At 46.7% G+C, this 20,225-nt stretch overlaps 1 protein-coding gene across 3 annotated transcripts in view; it reads left to right on the top strand.

Annotated features, from left to right (window-relative positions):
* Positions 1-20,225, top strand: part of LOC106546817 (neurexin-2-beta) — a 254,983-nt gene that overhangs the window by 177,984 nt on the left and 56,774 nt on the right. For all 3 annotated transcript variants that reach the window (XM_087705334.1, XM_087705337.1, XM_087705335.1), the window contains exon 3: positions 14,512-14,683. In XM_087705334.1, coding sequence (XP_087561460.1) covers positions 14,512-14,683 — 172 coding nt within the window. The remainder of the gene's footprint in view (positions 1-14,511; positions 14,684-20,225) is intronic.

Consider the following 20,225-nt stretch of genomic DNA (forward strand, 5'->3'; position numbering starts at 1 on the left):
TTTCCATCCATTCTTCCTTCTCTGGCCTTCAGGTGCCTTGGAGAATAGCTTGACCCCCTAACTCCTCGAATATTGGAAGACGCTCTCCTGTCTCCCCTGGTCCTTCTCTTCCCTAGACTATCCATGCCCAGTTCCTGCAACCGTCCATCGTAGGTTTTAGTCTCCAGTCCTTTGAGCATCTTAGATACTGGTAAATTCAGATTAACAGAGTTGGGAGGGACCTTGTAGGTCATCTAGTCCAACCCCACTTCCAAGCAGGAGAACCCTACACCATTTCTGACCAGTCTCTTCTTCAAAGCTTCCAGTGATGAAGCTCCTACAATTTCCGAAGGCAACTTCTGTTCCATGGATTGATTGTTCTCACTGTCAGGAAATTCCTCCTTATTTCCAGGTTGAATCTCTCCTTGGTCAGTTTCCATCCATTCTTCCTTCTCTGGCCTTCGGGTGCTTTGGAGAATAGCTTAACCCTCTTCCTCCTCTCTGTGGCAGCCCCTCAAATATTGGAAGATGCTCTCCTGTCTCCCCTGGTCCTTCTCTTCCCTAGACTAGCCAGGCCCACTTAGGTTGGTTGTGTGAAGGCAGCTTAGAAACGGAACAGGGAGGCGTTGGGGAAACTAAGAAAAGCTTTTTGGTCTCCGGCTCGGCCAAAACCTCAACTCCCCTTATTTTCCCCCGGCGAGCATCAAAACGCCGAGACCCAAAGTGCTTGCGAGGCCTTGAGGAATATCTAGAGGACTGCACGTAAATGGCCCAGCAGAAATGCCTGGCAAAGAGGCTGGCAGCCTTTTAAGCAAAGCAACGCCATCTCTGGATTGCAGAAGCGTCTTGGAAATGAGAAAGGAGAGGTTGGGGGGGAAGGGAGGGAAAATAAAAATAAAGCTATTTATTTTGGGAAGTTATTAAGAGAGAGCACTGCCTGGCATCTTTGCAGTGGACGTGCCAGAAAAAAGGAAATAAAAACCTCAGCCCCGGAGCCCCTGGAGTTGGGCTTTGACGGGGGCCGGAGCCATTTTGGGGTTTTATGGAAGGCAGGTGATGCCCGCCAGGAAACGAAATCTCTATCTCCAGACAGGAAGCGGCCATTTTTCTGACTGCGTTGCTATTAGACATTTCTTGGCACTCTCCGCAGCTGTGTTTTCTGGTATTTTCTTGGCATGAAGGCAGCTTTGTCAAAAAAAAAAAAAAAAAAAAGGAGCCATTTTCCTGCCTGGCTGCCCTGAGGTGGTGATGGCAGCCATTTTGCATGCCGCGTTTTGATAGGTTTCATGGGCGCCTCAAATGGCCACATCGCCTTTCCAGAAAGCCCAGAAAAGCAAGAGGCTGGAAGCAGCTCCGTCCATTTTTTTAAAAAAGTGCTTTTCAACTTAAGTTTGGAGGATATAGAAATTATAGGGAAGCCACATCTGTATGGGGTGCAGCTCAGGTTTCAAAGCAAAAGCCACACGGCTAGTTTTGCAAACTGAACCACGTTGGCAGGGCTGAAGACATCGGCGGCCATCTTGGTTGCTGAGCCGCCATGTTGAAATCCAATCCAATCGGGAATCTCTACTCTATGAAGCCATTGCTAAGGATTCTGGGAGTTGAAGTCCGCACTTCTTAAACTTGCCCTGGCGAGGAGCCATTATTGCATGGAGAGGGCAGCATCTGATCGATCAGGAATTTCTATTTTTAAGTAGACTGTGGACTTCAACTCTCAGAATTCCCTACCCAACAAGGCCATTGCTAAGGATTCTGGGAGTTGAAGTCCACACTTCACAAACTTGCCCTGGCTGGGAACCATGGAGATGGCAGCATCTGATCGATCAGGAATCTCTACTTTTAAGTCCTGTGGACTTCAACTCCCAGAGTTCCCTACCCAACAAGGCCATTGCTAAGGATTCTGGGAGTTGAAGTCCACACTTCACAAACTTGCCCTGGCTGGGAACCATGGAGATGGCAGCATCTGATCGATCAGGAATCTCTACTTTTAAGTCCTGTGGACTTCAACTCCCAGAGTTCCGTACCCAACAAGGCCATTGCTAAGGATTCTGGGAGTTGAAGTCCAGACTTCTCAAACTTGCCCTGGCTGGGAATTATTGAATGAATATGGCTAGGGAATTCTGGGAGTTGAAGTCCACCCATCTTAAAGGTTGAGAAACACTGGGTTAGAGAAATAACACATTTCTTTGTGGGTCCATCCGTCTCCCTCCCAGGGAATTTTGCAGACCAGATCCATAGCCCCGTTGGGGTTTCAGTCTTACTCGCTGGCTCACGCAGGCATTTGCAAGATTTATGGTGAGGCTGAGCTTCCATCCTTCTCCATCTTGGAGTCTCACTTTGCTTTCAGCCTCATCAATTCATTTTCTCCTCTCCTCCAATTCCCCTTCTTGTTTTTTTTTAATGTCCAGACAGAGTGAATGACATAAATCTCCCTCAAATGAACCAGCCAGCCAGACGTAATCCTTAGCAAGAGCTACCATATTTTCACTGCTCGGTAAAGAGCCGTAAAATAACAGGCCGCTCTGAATTTTAGGTAGAGCATCCTTCCAGCTGATGTGAGAGACTACATCTCCCATCATCCCCACCCAACAGATTGTCCCCAATTCAGCCATGGGTTTCACATTTTGTTACCATTGGTTCGCCCCGCACGCCGCTTCTGTGCATTCGTCCTGCCTTCCGTGCATGCGTTTTGCTCGTGCGCATGCCTTCCACGCATGTGCCCGGACTCAAAAATGTGCTTAAATAGGACGGCATAGAGCCAGGGCGGGTAGGTGGGCCCACCTGTGATTTCCGCTACCGGTTCGGGCAAACTGGTCCAAACTGGCTGAATACCACCTCTGCCCAGTAACGGTATTCTATTTCCTTCACTACCGGTTCGTTAGCGAGAGCACACATCTGGGCATGCCCAGAACTCGGTCCTTGATGACGTCTGGGTGGGTGGGCGGAGCCTCACACCGCCACTACCCTGTTTCCCTGAAAATAAGACCTCCTCCGGATAATAAACCCAGTCAAGCTTTTGAACGCATGCGCTAAAATAAGCCTTTCCCCCCCAAAAAATAAGCCCTCCCTCAAAATATTGCAACACTGCAGCCGCCATGAGGTGACCACGCTCGCTGCCTCCTGCACCTCAAAAATAACATCTCCCCGAAAATAAGGCCAAGTGCTTATTTCGGGGGTCAAAAGAAAATAAGACCCTGTCTTATTTTTGGGGAAACATGGTACCAGTTCACCCGAACCAGTGTGAACCGACATCATACCACCTCTGCCTCTGACCCAATTGTGGGAAAGCTCTTTTTGGATTCACACAGCAGCTGGGTTTGGTGTCTGAATTGATCTGTTTTCTTGAGTTTGGTTGAGGAAAATTGAGGGGTCGAATTTAACGTCGGGTACAAACTAACCCAACTTAGCATGTCGTGTGAATGCATCTTGGGTGGTCTTCCCATCCATTTAAATAGCGCACACCCTTGCACGAATACCCCCATCATCTCTCTTCAATCTTGACCTGCTGTCCTTCCCTAAATAACCTGGATGTCAACTTGTAAAGCGTTTCCATGACTACTATCAAGTTGGCATAGAGAAGGGAGGAGAATTCCATGCATACTTTTGGCCAGAGTGAGGTCTCATATTCTTGCAGCTGGCATGTGAATGCATATGTCCATAACTTGCGGTAGCACCTTGTTGGTGAATGTGATTTATGACACAGCCAGAGGGGAGGGGACACAGGGCTAAAGTTCAGATGCCATTAAGTGGAAATCAGTTTCTGGATTTGAACTCCTGCCAGCAAAACTCCCCAAGGATGATAAAGGGATTGAAAGGAGGGTATGGTTACAGGTAGCCCTCAACTTACAACAGTTCACTTAATGACCGTTAATTCAGTTACAACAGCACTGAAAAAAGATGCATTGGAGTTGCATTCTCCCCCCCTCCCCCGAAATCCAGTCCATTTTCAAACTTCATTTTGCTTTTGCAAATTTAGTCCCTTTCTGTTCTGTTTTTGGAGACTCAAAGAGCTGGCCAGAAAGAAAATGTTTTTTTTTTTTAAATAAAGGATGATGTGATTAAAAGTTAGAAATAAGACAAAAGGGGAATATTAGCGTATACACTTTTATATAATAAAATAAGAGCAATAATAAGAGAAAATGTGAAATAATTGAATCACGACAGATTGCAACTTTATATAAATATGTATTACTATTAGAAATATATTAGTTGGTTTAAAGTAATAACTATGACTAATGCTATTAGTTTTATTTGTTATATAATATAGAGTTCCAAATAGCATCCAAAAGTAAATCAGAGTCCACGGCAAAGTATTGCTTAATTTATGAAGAGAGACATGTTGGCACATCTGGGAAAACCCGAATCTGAAGGCTTCCTGGTTTTCCCAGTTGAAAGTTCAAGATCTTGCCCCCCACACCCACAAGTCCATCACATGATCCAATCTCTCACTGCCCTGCTGGCAGCTTCCATCCATCCAGTTCCGGTCAGGTGCAGCGGTGCAGAGACAAAGGATGACCTTGGCTTTCTCGAAAGAATGTTGTTATGGCTACATAGCATCTAACTCCGTACAATCCCCCCTCCCTGTTTCCCACAATACAAAACGCATAGTAGAATAATAGAAAGTGTGGCAGGCCTGAGATCCACAAGAAAATATGGCTGCAGGCCTGACAGATACCTTCCCACCAAAGGTGGTTCCTATTTTTCTACTTGCATTTTTTATGTGCTTTCGAACTGCTAGCTTGTCAGAAGCTGGGACAAGTAACAGGAGCTCACTCTGTTACGCGGCGCTGGGGATTCAAACCTCTGACCTGTTGACTTTTCTGATCAACAATCTCAGTGCCTTAAATCTTTCTAACCTTCTCTTAGATTGGAAGCAATTATTATTTTTTTAGAAAAAGGAATTAATATCGCTAATAAATAGTAACCCTGTTAGACTAAAAGCTTCATTCGGTTAAGTATTTTTGTTTTTAAAAAAAAAATTATGAAGCTCTTTGTTACCATGTCAGCTTTGCAGCCGGAGCAATTTCCCTACACTTTAAAATAAATATTAAATATTAAAAGTATTTTAATTTTCCCCTTTTTCCCCCTGCCAGAGCAAATTTGGCAGGTCAAAACAGCAATTGAATCCATTTCTCATCTCTCATTGATTTATGTGCTCTTGGAAATGTGGACAATAGACCAACCACAAGGTTCGCTATAAAAGATGGTTGGATATTTTTCCTGGTTTCTTCAGAGCTTTTGCGTTGGAAGGTAAAAGCTTTCTTGGACCCGGCTATTAAAGATGGGAACACCTAGCAAATTGTTTGCAACCTTGGCAGCCTAATCTGGAAAGATTGAAAAAATATATATAACGGAATAGAAGAGTTGGAAGGAACCCCGGAGATCTTCTAGTCCAACCCCCTGCTCAAGCAGGAAACCCTACACCGTTTGAGACAAATGGCTGTCCAGTCTCTTCTTAAAAACTTCCAGTGATGGAGCACCCACGACTTCTGGTGGTAAGCAGTTCCTCTGGCTAATTGTCCTCACTGTTAGGAAGCTTGCCCTTAATTCCAGGTTGCTACTCTCCTTGGTTAGTTTCCATCCATTATTTCATATCCTGCCTTCTGCTGCTTTGGAAAATAAATTGACCCCCTCTTCTTTGTGGCAGCCCCTCAAATACTGGAAGACTGCTATCATGTCCCCGCTAGTCCTTCTTTGCTTTAGACTGGCCAAACCCGAATCCTGCAACTGTTCTTCGTATGTTTTAGTCTCTAAGTCTTTAATCATCTTAATTGCTCTTCTTTTCATTTTTCCCAAAGTCTCAACATCTTTTTTGTAACGTAGGGACCAAAACTTGGAAGCCTGCATTCAGTTTTGATCGCCACGATGTAGAAAAGATGTGGGGACTAGAAAGAGTGCAGAGAAGAGCAAGAAAGAGGATTAGGGGACTGGAGACTAAAACATATGAAGACCGGGGTAGGTCTAGTTTGATGAAAAGAAGGACTAGGGGAGACATGATAGCAGTCTTCCAATCTCAGGGGTTGCCCCAAAGAAGAGGGAGTCAAGCTATTCTCCAAAGCACCTGAGGGCAGGACAAGAAGCAACGGATGGAAACTAATCAAGGAGAGAAGCAATTTAGAACTAAGAAATTTCCTGATAGTGAGAACAATGAATCAGTGGAACAGAAGTTGCCTCCAGAGGTTGTGAATGCTCCAACTCTGGAAGTTTTTAAGAAGAGGTTGGATAGCCATTTGTCTGAAGTGGTGTAGGGTTTCCTGCCTAGGCAGGGGGTTGGACTAGAAGACCTCCAAGGTCCCTTCCAGCTCGATTCTATTCTACTTAGTGACCGTTCGAAGCTACGACAACACTGAAAAAAATGACAGGTCCATTTTTCACCCTTGCGATGGTCGTAGCATCCCCTTGGTCACATGATCTAAATTCAGCCCCTTGGCCACTGGCTCATATTTATGACGGCCGCAGTGTCCCAGGCAGTTACGTGATCCCCTTTTGCGACCTTCAGACAAGCAAAGTCAATGAGGAAGCCAGAGTCACTTAACAACCTTGTGGCTCAGTGGTTGGAGTGCAGTACTGCAGGCTACTTCTGCTGACTGCCGGCTGCCTGCAATTTGGCAGTTCGAATTTCACCAGGCTCAAGGTTGACTCAGCCTTCCATCTTTCCGAGGTGGGTAAAATGAGGACCCAGATTGTTGGGGGCAAAAGGCTGACTCTGGAAACCACTTAGAGAGGGCTGGAAAACACTGTGAAGCGGGATATAAGTCTAAGGGCTATTTCCCCCTTTCCTTTCCTGTGATTAGTACTGCAAGCTAATTCTGCCCACTGCCAATAGTTCAATGTTGAACAGCTCAAGGTTGACTCAGCCTTCCGTCCTTCCGAGGTGGGTCAAATGAGGACCCAAAATTGTTGGGGAAAAGAGGCTGATACTGTAAGCCACTTAGAGAGGGCTGTAGAAGCACTGTGAAGCGGGATATAAGTCTAAGTGCTATTGCTACTAATACGGTGTTACTCAACCGTGGGAACTTGAAGATGTCTGGACTTCAACTCCCAGAATTCCCCAGCCAGCGAATGCTGGCTGGGGAATTCTGGGAGTTGAAGTCCAGACATCTTCAAGTTCCCACGGTTGAGAAACACTGTACTAATAACTGCAACGATTCCCTTAACAACTTCCTGTAGCCAGGAAGGTCGTAAAATGGAGTAAAACTCCCTTTGCAAATGTCTCGCTTAACAAGAGAAATTTGGGGCTCAATTGAGGTCATAAGTCGAGGACCACATGTAAATGCTCTTCTCCAATGCAGGGGCAGCTCCTGCAAGGGGTCTCGGGCATTCCGGCCTTCTGACCAATGGCAGGGTCACCTCTGCAACCTTCTCCTTGACCTGCAGGGGGCAGCATTCATAAAGCCCCTACGTCCCATGGCTGAAATAATCCAGGTTTAATGCAATAATTACATGCATCGCTAATAAAGAACAGAAGCACCCAGCAAGCCAGCTGTTCCCACCCCGTGGCATTAATCACTGCTTAGCATAATAATCCTTTAATAATGCCCTGCACGCACACACACACACACAATCATAGAAACACACACACACAACACACACAAGCACACACATCCCTTTCCCCACTCCCTGGATGCCCGTTGCGTAGAGATTTTGCTGTGTTTTCGTCGGATTTGCAGCCGACAGCAATTCCTGGGCCAGGGCTAAAGGCCCGATATTAAGCGAGCCTCTTTTCCCCGGGGCCAATGAAGACGACTCCAGCAGTTTTAAATGCCACAGAAAAATCCTTGTTGCTGACCCAAGCGTTCTGCGAAGCACAAAACACGGAGCATTTTCTCCACTGACCTAGTAAGGCCCTTTTGAGTATTCGATGCGAAACGGACTGTCCTTCCTTGTTAAGGGAAATTCAAATCAATCATAGATAGAGCTGGAAGGGACCTTGGGGATCTTCTAGTCCAGCCCCCTTGGAGATCGATTCAGATGAACAGAGTTGGAAGGGACCTTGGAGGTCATCTAGTCCAACCCCTCACCAAAGCGGGAGACCCTACACCATTTCTGACAGATGGCAGTCCAGTCTCTTCTTGATTTTCTAGTCCACCTTATAACATTTCTGACAAGTGCCTATCCAGTCTCTTCTTCAAAACCTTCAGTGAGGGAGAATCTACAACTTCTGGTGGCAAGCTGTTCCACTGGCTAATTGTCTTCATATTAGGAAGTTTCTCTTTAGTTCTAGACTGGATCTTTCTTTAACACAAAATAAACAGAGCTGGAAGGTCTTGGAGGTCTTCTAGTCCAACCCCCTGCTCAAGCAGGAGATCCTATAGTACCATTCCAGGCAGGTGACTCATTAAAAGCATCCAGTGATAGCACATCACAACTTCTGGAGGGGAGCTGTTCCACTCGTTAATTGTTCTCACTGTTAGGAAGCCTCTCCTTAGTTCCAGGCTGAAATAGATCAGACCGGACTACAAGTCCCAGTATCCCTATGGTACTCCCTGAACCATGATGCCCAGCATCCCTAGGCAGCAAAAGCAGTGAATTGCCTGTATGAACGTATGTATGTATGTATGTGCAAGCTAAGCTTGTCGATCAGAAAGGTCGGCAGTTCAGCGGTTCGAATCCCTAGCACCGCATAATGGAGTGAGCTCCCATGACTTGTCCCAGCTTCTGCCAACCTAGCAATTCGAAAGCAGGTAAAAAATGCAAGTAGACAAATAGGAACCACCTTTGGTGGGAAGGGAACAGCGTTCCGTGCGCCTTCGGCATTGAGTCATGCCAGCCACATGACCACGGAGACGTCTTCGAACAGCGCTGGCTCTTCGGCTTTGAAATGGAGATGAGCAGCGCCCCCTAGAGTCGGGAACGACTAGCACATATATGCGAGGAACCTTTACCTTTATGTATGTATGCATGTATGTATGTATGTTATATATAGATAGACAGATTTATTTATAAATTCATTTATTTACATATTTATTTTCAGCGTTAGTTTCCCTGAGTATTTGCACGCGTTTTGTTAATTGAACTCAACATTAAATCTAATCTGAAAGAGAAATTCTTAGAAGGAAAACAAATCTGGATTAAAAAATTGCAGAACTGCTAAGCACGGATTTATAGCTGCAACCGAAAGTTCAAACTGTCTTTTGCTGTCTGCCCCAGGAGAAAAGCAAGGTCTGCATGGAAGGCGGGGGGAGATGTCTAGAGTCTGAAGCCCCCCACTCACTCTTTATCTGAGGGCTTGGCTGGCTACTTAGCCCCTCTGCCGAGTGCCGGTTGTTGCTTTAGGGGTGACAGCTTCTTGAATTGTGACTGTGGGTGCTGCAAAGCCCATAACTCATCTCGATCTCGTTGTAACCCCCTAAAGCCCCATTGCTCAGCAAGAATTATGGACTGATGAAAAATATGAGTTCTAGCTCTGGAGAAGGCTGTTCTCACCGAGGCTTCCCAAGAGCCTGAAGCAAACTGGTCCCCACAAAAGGCCCTTTTAGTAATTGACTGTGAATTCTGCTCCTTCATCTCCAGCAAAGTCTTTCAAGGGAGGATTTACAGTCACAGACCTTATCTGGCTTGAAGAGCTGCCAGGCTGATATCTGCAGAACTTGGCCAGGAGTCTCGGAGAGTCACAAACTGATTAAGCGAACTAATGGTCTCCTGCAAACTCCACTCCCCTTTCATTCCTCTTTTATTTCCCCTGGGAGGGGCCCTTCATCCCCACCTGTGGCCTTCCTCCCAAGTCGACCCTGTTCTTCAGCTGTTCCCTTCGTCTGGCAGCTCTGTGCATGCGCACACTGGGAACAGGCTCCAGCTGTTCTTCTGCCTCACTGATGTCTGACTCTGAAGGCAGCTGATAACTGGCAGACGGCCCTGGCCCCCTCTCTGCCTCCGACACAGAGCCCACATCAGGGCCTTCCCCAGACTCCAGGACTGGCCCAGGTTCCTCCCTAACCCTCCTCACAGTCTGAATCTGCTGCCACCTCTGCTGAAGGGTCACAACAGATGCCAAGCAGAGAAGAAGAGATCCTGGGATATTACACACGACTCAACTGTGCTTTGAAGAGGAGCCAGCTCTCCATGCGGCAGGAGAGCATTGTCTTGCGTTCGAAAAGTGCCATCTTTGGGCTGCCCAGGTGGTCCTCGACAGGCAACAGTTCATTTAGTGACCGAAGTTACGACGTCACTGGGGAAAAAATGACTTGGGATCGTTTTTCACACAGACGGACGTTGCGGCATCCCCAGGGTCACACAATAAAAATTCAGATGCTTTTGCCGCCCGCTCATACTTACGACGGTTGCCACATCCCTTGGCCACGCGACCTTCCGACAACCAAAGACAATGGGGGAAGCCGGATTCACTTAACGACTGGGTTGCTCACTTCATCAACTGTAGTGATTCCCTTAGCAGCCATGGCAAGGAAAGTTCTAAAATGGGGCAAAGAGGTGTCATTCAGCTGGTTTGGATCGGTTCTCCCGAACCGGTAGCGGAAATTTCCTTCCTATTTAGGCACGTTTTTGAGGCTGGGGTAGAGCACATGCGCGCATGTGCGGCAAATTGTGAAATCCAACCGCTGGGCAAAACTCACTTCACGTCATGTGGTCGTAAGTTGAGGACTGGGGAAATGCTGATGCTAACTCTGCTTTAGCCAACAGATCCCAACCCAGCCAGACCTGTTCAGAGCTGCTCCGTCGTTACAACCCACCTCTGGCCCAGCGGATATCGTTCACCCCCCCTCCCTGCTACGCACCTCTGGCAGAGGAGCGGACGCCAAAACCAGGACTCAATTGGGCAAAGTCCCCCCCTCCTGATACCTCCAGCCTGGTGCACCCAGCTGGCTGCCAACTTCTACCCTCCAGCCCAGTGTTTCTCAACCTTGGCCACTTGAAGATGTCTGGACTTCAACTCCCAGAATTCCCCAGCCAGCGGATGCTGGCTGGGGAATTCTGGGAGTTGAAGTCCAGACATCTTCAAGTGGCCAAGGTTGAGAAACACTGCTCCAGCCGAAGCCATCAGCCTCCCAGGTGCCGCCTCCCCGCTTGCCAGCCACTCAGCTGCAAGGCGGGATTAATTACCATTCTGCTGCACATGAAATTAAGTTGGCGCAGTGTCGGTCAGCAGCTGCACCGGGATGTGGATTAATGCAGAGTCGCTGCTGCAAGTGAAATGGTGGAGCCCCCCCCCCGCCCCTCCTCATCCTCTCCCCCCTCCGAGGACTGGGCAGGAAGAGGAATCTTTTCCTAGATCTTGGCAGTTTTGTTAGGATGTCTTGCCAGTCTGGTCTTCCTCCAGCATCAGTGTTAGGTTTGACCTCAGGGGAGGGACGGGGTGTGGCAGTAGGGTGTGGCCAGCTTGACGTCACTCATGCCGGCGCCTGTGGTGGCCCAAGCACTCTGCCAGCAAAAACAGGCTCCCGAGCTCCGTTTTCGGCTGCGATGGCTTCCTGCAACCCTCTGCCAGGGAAAATGGAGCTGCAGCCTTCCCGAACTCCATTTTTGTTGGCAGAAGCAGAGCGTGTTCCTCACTGGCTGTCAGGCTTCCAAATAGCATCCAAAATTAAATCAGAGTCCAAGGCAAAGGATTCCTCAAAGTTCCAATTTATGAAGAGAGCCATGTTGGCACATCTGGGAAAACCCGAATCTGAAAGCTTCCTGGTTTTCCCCACCCAGTTGAAAGTTCAAGATCTTGCCCCCACACCCACAAGTCCATCCCATGGTCCAATCTCCCACTGCCATGCTGGCAGCTTCCACCCATCCAGTTCCAGTCAGGTGCAGAGGTGCAGAGAAAAAAGAATGACCTTGGCTTTCTAGAAAGAATGTTGTTATGGCTACATATCATCTAACTCCATACAATTCACTCTCCCATTTTCCCACAATAGAAAATGCATAGTAGAATAATAGAAAGTGTGGCAGGCCAAAGATCCAAAAGAAAAGATGGCTGCAGGCCTAACACAGGCACTCTGACAAATTAGCCATCAATACACACATAGACATTAACAACATCTAGAGACTATGCAAAAGAGAACAAAAACATTCCAGCAGATCACAGATCAGCATAGATGAACTCCAAGGTTAACATCAGGTTAACATCATTAATATCGTCAACAAGACACCAATCAAAGAACTGCCAAAGAGCCCAGTGGAATAATCTCTAAGACACACACACACACACACAGAATATAAACTGACAGCAAACAGCACTCCTTACTAGCACTGATGATGTTACCTAGTGGGGTCATGAAACGTCTTTAGAAAACAAGCAAACTTTACTGTGCCAGAAGAGGGTCCCCATTATTTGCCCCTTACACATCCCCTTTCCTTCAGACCGAGGAGGGTCCGTCCGCCAATATTTGGGACCCGTGTGGAAAACTTGAGAAGCCGTCCTTCTTCGTTTTCGACTCGGGAATCCCAGAATTCGGCTGCTTCCCCTTAGCTCTGGCGCCATTTGAAAACCTCGGAGAGCTTTCGATCCGGAGGTTTCATCCCGGCTTTTTAAAACTCCAGCCAAGGAACGAAAAGGACCCGTTTAAGAACAAGGGTTTTAATCCTTTGAAATACGCCCCACGTGGGAGATTTTAATTGCCGGAGCTGCTTAGGAATGGGCTTATCGGCCCTGTGCAGATTGCCAGTTGTTGTGTCATGCTGGGGTGTGTGGGGAGAGATTGGTAGCCCTAAGTTTACCTCCTCTATGTTGTGGGGTGGCTTTGGGGGGGACAGAATCCTATTTCGGGCCAGTTGGCTTTGTTTCAGTGGGATCCGATTTCCCCCCTTGTCAAAGAATCCAAAGCTGATTTATTTTTTATCCTGCAACCCAGTTACTCCCAGTGCAGCAGGCGGATTCAGACCAGTTTTCCCCACTTCCAGCTGCCAAAGAAGCTGTGAGCATGGACATTTCCATCTCAACGGGAAAGATAATGGTTTGTGGGGGTGGGGGGAAAGACCCCAGTCTTAAGCCTAATCCCCAGCTATGAAATGCACAAATCTGGGCCATTGTCAGTTCAACAGGTGTCAAGAAGATGTGAAAGTTTAAAAAGCTGGACAGAGTTGGAGAAATCTGGATTCAACCCTAGATAGATAGATAGATAGATAGATAGATAGATAGATAGATAGATAGATAGATAGATAGATAGATAGATAGATAGATAGATAGATAGATAGATAGATGATTGATAGACAGATAGATAGATAGATAGATAGATAGATATGAGATAGATAGATAGATAGATAGATAGATAGATAGATAGATAGATAGATATGAGATAGATAGATAGATAGATAGATAGATGATAGATAGATAGATAGATAGATAGATAGATAGATAGATAGATAGAATAAATAGTAGAGAGAGAGAGAGAGAATAAATACTAGATAGATAGATAGATAGATAGATAGATAGATAGATGATAGATAGATAGATAGATAGATAGATAGATAGATAGATAGATAGATAGATAGAATAAATAGTAGATAGAGAGAGAGAGAGAGAGAGAATAAATAGTAGATAGATAGAGAGAGCGAGAGAGAGAGAATAAATAGTAGATAGATAGATAGATAGATAGATAGATAGATAGATAGATAGATAGATATGAGATAGATAGATAGATAGATAGATAGATGATAGATAGATAGATAGATAGATAGATAGATAGATAGATAGATAGATAGAATAAATAGTAGAGAGAGAGAGAGAGAATAAATACTAGATAGATAGATAGATAGATAGATAGATAGATAGATGATAGATAGATAGATAGATAGATAGATAGATAGATAGATAGATAGATAGATAGATAGAATAAATAGTAGATAGAGAGAGAGAGAGAGAGAGAATAAATAGTAGATAGATAGAGAGAGCGAGAGAGAGAGAATAAATAGTAGATAGATAGATAGATAGATAGATAGATAGATAGATAGATAGATAGTTTTTTTTACATGTGTTCCATCATTCTGCTGAACAACTAAGTTCCTGAGCATTGTCTGACTTCTCTTCTTTCCTATTATCTTCTCTTATTGGTTTCTTACGATCTATCAATTGTTTGTAACTTACGTTTAATGATCGTAACTATGATTTATGACCTATGAACTATTACTTGTTGTTTATATGTTCACTGTGAGCTTATGCACCAGAGACAAATTTCTTGTGTGTCCAATAACATTTAGCTAATAAAAAATTCTATTCTGTTTTATATTTTACTCTGTATTCTATTCTATTTTACTCTATATTTATTCTTTATTTCACTCTATATTCTATTCTATATTTTCTATTTTATTCTATATTGTATAGTCTAATCTAGTCTAGTCAACATACATCTTTGAGCTCTTGGAGAAGTAGCAGCTTCTAAAATTGAATAAATTGCTATTCAGGCGATGACTGTGGAGACCCCACAAAGCTGGTGGTAATATTAACAGGATTCCTTTATTTTGGGCGGGGGGACACCAGAATTCCTGCAATCCAGCTGGAGATTTCCCTGCTTTTCAAGACCCTTGACCCAATTTCTTTTCTGCCTCCTCTCTCTGCCCCTTCTTTCTGCCCCCCACCCACCTCTGCAGGACCAGGGGACTGTGGGCGTCATTTTCAACGTAGGCACCGACGACATCACGATCGAGGAGAGCAATGCCATGGTGAATGATGGCAAGTACCACGTGGTCCGCTTCACCCGGAGTGGCGGCAACGCAACGCTGCAGGTGGACAACTGGCCCATCAACGAACGATATCCGGCAGGTAGGGGACCACGAAGCGGCGGCTGCCACCACTCCCTTCTCTTTTCCCCCCACAACAGCGGAGGTTGGACCCACCTGGCCCTCTCTTCCTTTCTGCCACAGGCGAGGGTGGTGGTGAGGAGAGCAGTAGGGTGCAGCGGGCAGCTGCCCTGGCATTCTTGGTGGCACCTCCTGTGCTTTCCAGATGTTCCGATGCTCACTCGCACGTTGTGCACCGAGGAAGGATGGGAGGAATCAGAAGGATGAATAGAAGAAGAGCTTTAGGATGTGGGGCTTAGGAAACTCTCTTTCAGTGGGGCAAAGGGATGGGATCTTGAGCCACTCTTACCCCGTCGGAAGCATTTCTGGCAAGAAAGCTCTTTCTTGAAATGGCCCCACTTCTTTGGAGGTGCTGAAAATCGCACACCAAGTCTTTCTCTACTCCCCTTCCCCCCAAGTTTCAATCTAGAAACCCCTCCCCTATTTGCAGGGGGTCTGGAATTGTTTTTAAATTTCCCCCTTTCCCATCAGTTCAACAAATAGCATCACTCAGGACTCGGGCCTGAACAGGGATGACAGGTAGGAGAATCGCGGGCTCTGCTTTCCTTTGGAAAAGTGTTCTGACCCAGCCTTAGCAGAAAACAAGAAACAGACTCCTCATCATGAAAGAGTCCTTCAAGGAGTTAACTGCAGTAATAGACCCTGTCAGTTCCTTGAGATAAGTGCCAGGCTGTGAGCTCCCAGCCAAAAGGCTGCAAATTAAGTTCTGGCAAGCAGTCTCTATGGCACGAAACACAATGAGCAAAATCTTCAGAAATGCGAACTGTTGTCTCCTACGACCACCACTCCCCTTTCCTTCTATTTATTCCCCAGCCATGGAGGGGTCCTTTACCATTCACGTGTGCTTTGCTTCCCGAGTCGACTCCTTGTCCTCAGTTTTTCCCCTCTCCTATCTTCTCCGCGCATACGTAAATCTGGAACGGGCCCCAGCTGTTCTTTCTCCTCACTCATCTCAGCCTCCAATGGCAGTTGCTTCTCTGGTGGCTGGGAAATGTTGGCTCTATCTCTGTGTCTGACGCAGAGCATCCATTCAGAGCCTTTCCCAGGCTCCAGAACCGGCCCAAGTTCCTTCCCAACCTCCTCATCCTCCGAGTCTGCCGCCAGCTGTGATGGCAGCTTGCAGGCCACAACCGAAAGCTCAGCATAGCCCACCGAGATGGACAGGTGGCTAAAAGGGTGACATCTCACCCCCCCACCCCAAAGTTACCCCTCTCAATCGGGTTTCTCACTTGAAGTCACAGAATGGATTAGTAGGATGGGATCTTAGAGGTCATCCAGTCCAACCTGTCATGCCACCCTAGGTTTGTAGAAAGCCATGAATCTATCTCGGATAGATAGAAACTTTGAGGAGAAGCCATTCTGTTTCCGTTTCTCTTCTAGTTGGAAAATCTTCTCGGCTTTCAGTTCCCATCTTCTGCTTCTTCTTCTCGTACCCTTCGCAATGTCTGTCAAATTGTATCCCACCCATCCCCCAGGACACCCCTCTTCTGAGGCCCAAATCAGCTAATTGCACATTTACCTGAATGTAAAACCGTAACCCCTGCTCAGGGGAGTCTTCGGCTCACAAACTTAACAACTGCTTCATTTAGTGACCATTCAAACTTACAACGGCACTGAAAAAGTGACTTGTGACTGCTTTTCCACACTTACGACCGTTGCAGCGTCCCCATGGCCACGTGATCAAAATATGGACACTTGGCAACTGACTCGTATTTATGACGGTTGCATCATCCCGACATCATGTGATTCCCCTTTGGTGATCTTCTGACAAGTAAAGTCAATGGGGAAGCCAGATTCACTTAACAACCATGTTCCTAACTTAACAACTGGCTGTTTTATGTAATGGGTTTTTACTTCAAGTCCATCTCACTGGCCCTCTGCAGCCTTATTTCTCAACCTTGTAAACTTTAAGTTGGGCGCACTTCAACTCCCAGAATTCCCCATTCAGGTGGATTTCAACTCCCAGAATTTCTCATTCAGGTGGATTTCAACTCCCAGAATTCCCCATTCAGATGGACTTCAACTCCCATCCCGATTCAGGTGGATTTCAACTCCCAGAATTTCTCATTCAGGTGGATTTCAATTCCCAGAATTCCCCATTCGGATAGAATTCAACTCCAAGAATTCCCCATTCAGATGGACTTAAACTGCCAGAATTCCCCATTCGGGTGGAATTCAACTCCCGGGGGATTCTGGGAGTTGAAGTCTCCCATCTTAATGTTCATAAGGTTGAGAAAAAGTGCTCTACAGATTCCTCCATTCACTAAGAAAGGCCATCTTCTGTCACTGAAATGAAAAGGCCCATATTCTCTCTTTTTTCCATCCCTGCTTTTTCTCCCCCTTCCCCCATCAAAGATGGGAGTCCTTGACATCTTTTCCGTCATGACATTTTCAACACATTTTTGCATCTCTTTTTGGTAGCAGTGTGTGCGTGCGTGTGTGACTCCCTGCGTATCGCTTTCTCGTCTAGCTCATTCCTTGAAAAGACTGAAAGTTCATGCCACGCATTGGAGATGCCCAGAGCTGGAGGGAGATAAGCGAGGGCAAGGAAAGGGGTCTGCAAGAAAAGAAATGTTCCCCCCAGGGAAATATGGACAGGGAGAACTTCGTTCAGCCAAGAATGCTGGCGAGGGGAGAGATCTTTAACAGATACGGACCCCTGGCATCTCTAGAGCAGACAGTTCCTCCTCCCCAATGTGGAGGATTTATACCCCGTAAATCCTGGACGAACCGTTTCATAGTGTCCATCTTCCCATCCTTCCGTTCGATTAAGCATGCCTTGGGGAAATCCTCTTTGGGCAATGGGCTGGTTCCAACCTCCGCTGAATCAAGCCAGGTGACTTGGGAAAGCTGGAAGGTGCTGGCACGAAATTGGAAGGTTGTCTTCAGCCCTGGCAAGACATCCTGACTGGAAATCTCTTCTTCCAAATCCGTTTCGGGATTGAATCACACACTGTTGCCCCGGCTTCTCCCTCCGCTCCCCCACCCCTCTGGAAACTTCAAATCTAACTGAGGTCATTGCTGGCAGGCAAGCAAGGGAGGGAGGGAGGGTTTCTTGGCAGCTGAGATTTGCCAGCTTTTCTTAGACACAGCACAAACACACACACACACACACACACGTGTAACCTCCCAAGCGCCTCTGCCATCCTGCTCGCCTTGCTGTGAGTCAGTTTGATGCAGCCTTGTCTAATCCAGCTGCAGTGGTTTCAAGATGGGTGGCTGTATAAATGTTTCAAATAAATCACCGGGATTTGACCTCTCCACCCGCTCAGGTGGACATCCCCGAGGTGCTTTCTTTCAAAAGGCAACTGGGCTTTCTTGTTTTTTCTCTGAAGAGGTTTCTCTTCTCATCCAAGAAGCTTCTTCCGTTTCGACTGAACGGTGGAGGATGGAATTCTTGACATTCCTTGCAGTCATCTGGCTGTTAGTATTCTTTCTGAGAGTCGTTGAGCCCACTTGGAGGAAGCTTCTTGGAGGAGAAGCAAAACGCCTTCAGGTCAAGCAAGAAAGCCCAGTTGCCTTTTGAAAGAAAGCACCTTTGGGGTAACCACGACCTGGATGATGGAGAATCCCCGTAGATATTTAGCCAGCTGGAAAGACCTTCTGTCAGTCATCCCAGAGCTGTCCATGGTGCTGAACCACACAGGGAGCCTTGCGAGCCTCTTTCTGCCTCCAGAGCAGCTTCTCTGATCATGGCACAGATTTAAGACTTGGGTACTTCGACTCCCAGAATTCTGGAAGTCCTGGGATCTTAAAGTCGCCAAGATTGGGGACCCCCAGTACAAATGTTTTCAATAAATAAACCAGAATTTGCTGTTTCTACCCTGGAAATCCTACTCAGTTGGACAGAGTATCTGTCATCCCGGGGCTGTCCAAGGTGCTGAACCACACAGGAGCCTTGATTTTTTTCTGTGTTCAGAGCAATTTCTCTCATAGCTGTGCTGATTTAAGACTTGTAGACGTTGATTCCCAGAATTCTGGGAGTCGAGGTCCACAGACACACACACACCAATACAAAAGTTTTAAATAAATAAACCAAAATTTGCCATTTCTACCCTGGAAATCCAACTCAGTTGGACAGATTCTCTCTCTCTGTCATCCCAGAGCTGTCCAAAGTGCTGAACCATGTAGAACTCTTGACTCTTTCTGCATCCAGAACAACTTCCCTCATAGTTCTGCAGATTTAAGACTTGTAGGTCTTGAAGTTGGAGCCCCCGATACAAATGTTTTAAATAAATAACCAGAATTTGCCATTTCTACCCTGGAAATCCTACTCAGTTGGACAGATTCTCTCTCTGTCATATGAGAGCTGTCCGAGGTGCTGAACCCTGCAGGAGCCTTGCAAGCCTCTAATTGCCTCCAGAACCACTTCTCTGGGAGTTGCGGAGATGTGCCCGTCATAATGCCCTCCAGCTTTGAGTCGGGGCACATCGTGGAACGTTTATTTATGTGGATAATCTCCTCGCCTTCAAAGGAAAGTCCTCTGTACTGCCGCCAGCTAAGCTGCAGTTGTGTCAGGAGCCTGCAGCCACGCACCTTCTCAAAAGTCTTGGTGTAGAATCAATCAATCAGTCAGAGCTGGAAGGGGCCTTGGAGGCCTTCTAGTCCATCCCCTCCCTTGTTCAAGCAGGAGATACTGCACCATTCCAGACCGGTGGCTGTCTAGTCTTTTCTTTAAAAACCTCCAGTGATGGAGCACCCAGAACCTCCGAAGGCATATTTTCAACCTGAGCATTATTCCCCATCATGGAAGAAACTTTCTTTTTCCTTAGCCTGTGGTGAGCTGGAAAGCAGGTTGCTCAGCTGCCGTTCCTGCCATTTACTTCGCCAGCCGTTCACATTTTTTGCCAAAGGTTGGCGCTTCAGACATCCAGGCCGGGTGTTCAGAAGCAGACCTTGAGGGTTGGCATCATGTCACCCAACAGAAGGGCATTGAGGTATCTGGCCAGGAGAGATTCAAAGCTCTTGCAAACCCCTTTTTCAAGCCACGTTAGATGTTTCTAAATACAGGTGAGATAAAACTCCCCAGTACAGATCGGCTGGTCCTTCAAGCACCTTTTAAGGTAAAGGTAAAGATTCCCATGGCACATAAGTGCTAGCCGTTTCCGACACTTGTGGGCGGCGCTCATCTCCCTTTCAAAGCTGAAGAGCCAGCATTGTCCGAAGACGTCTCTGGGGATCATGTGGCCGGCATGACTCAACGCCGAAGGCACACGGAACGCTGTTCCCTTCCCACCAAAGGTGGTTCCTATTTTTCTACTTGCATTTTTTACCTGCTGTTAGGTTGGCAAAAGGTGGGACAAGGAACGGGAGCTCACTCCGTTACATGGTGCTAGGGATTCGAACCACCGAACTGCCGACCTTTCTGATCGACAAGCTCAGCGTCTTAGCCTGCTGAGCCACTGTGTCCCCTTCAAGCACCTTTTATGCAGAGCTAAAACCCTGCTGCACATGCACCGAGACACAGGGGGTCTTGGCGCCCCCTTGACAATGCTAGAATGGAA

Source organism: Thamnophis sirtalis, unplaced genomic scaffold (assembly GCF_051295495.1).
Source record: "Thamnophis sirtalis isolate CommonGarterSnake01/CBP01778 unplaced genomic scaffold, rThaSir2_p1.2 scaffold_2, whole genome shotgun sequence".
NCBI lineage: Eukaryota > Metazoa > Chordata > Lepidosauria > Squamata > Natricidae > Thamnophis > Thamnophis sirtalis.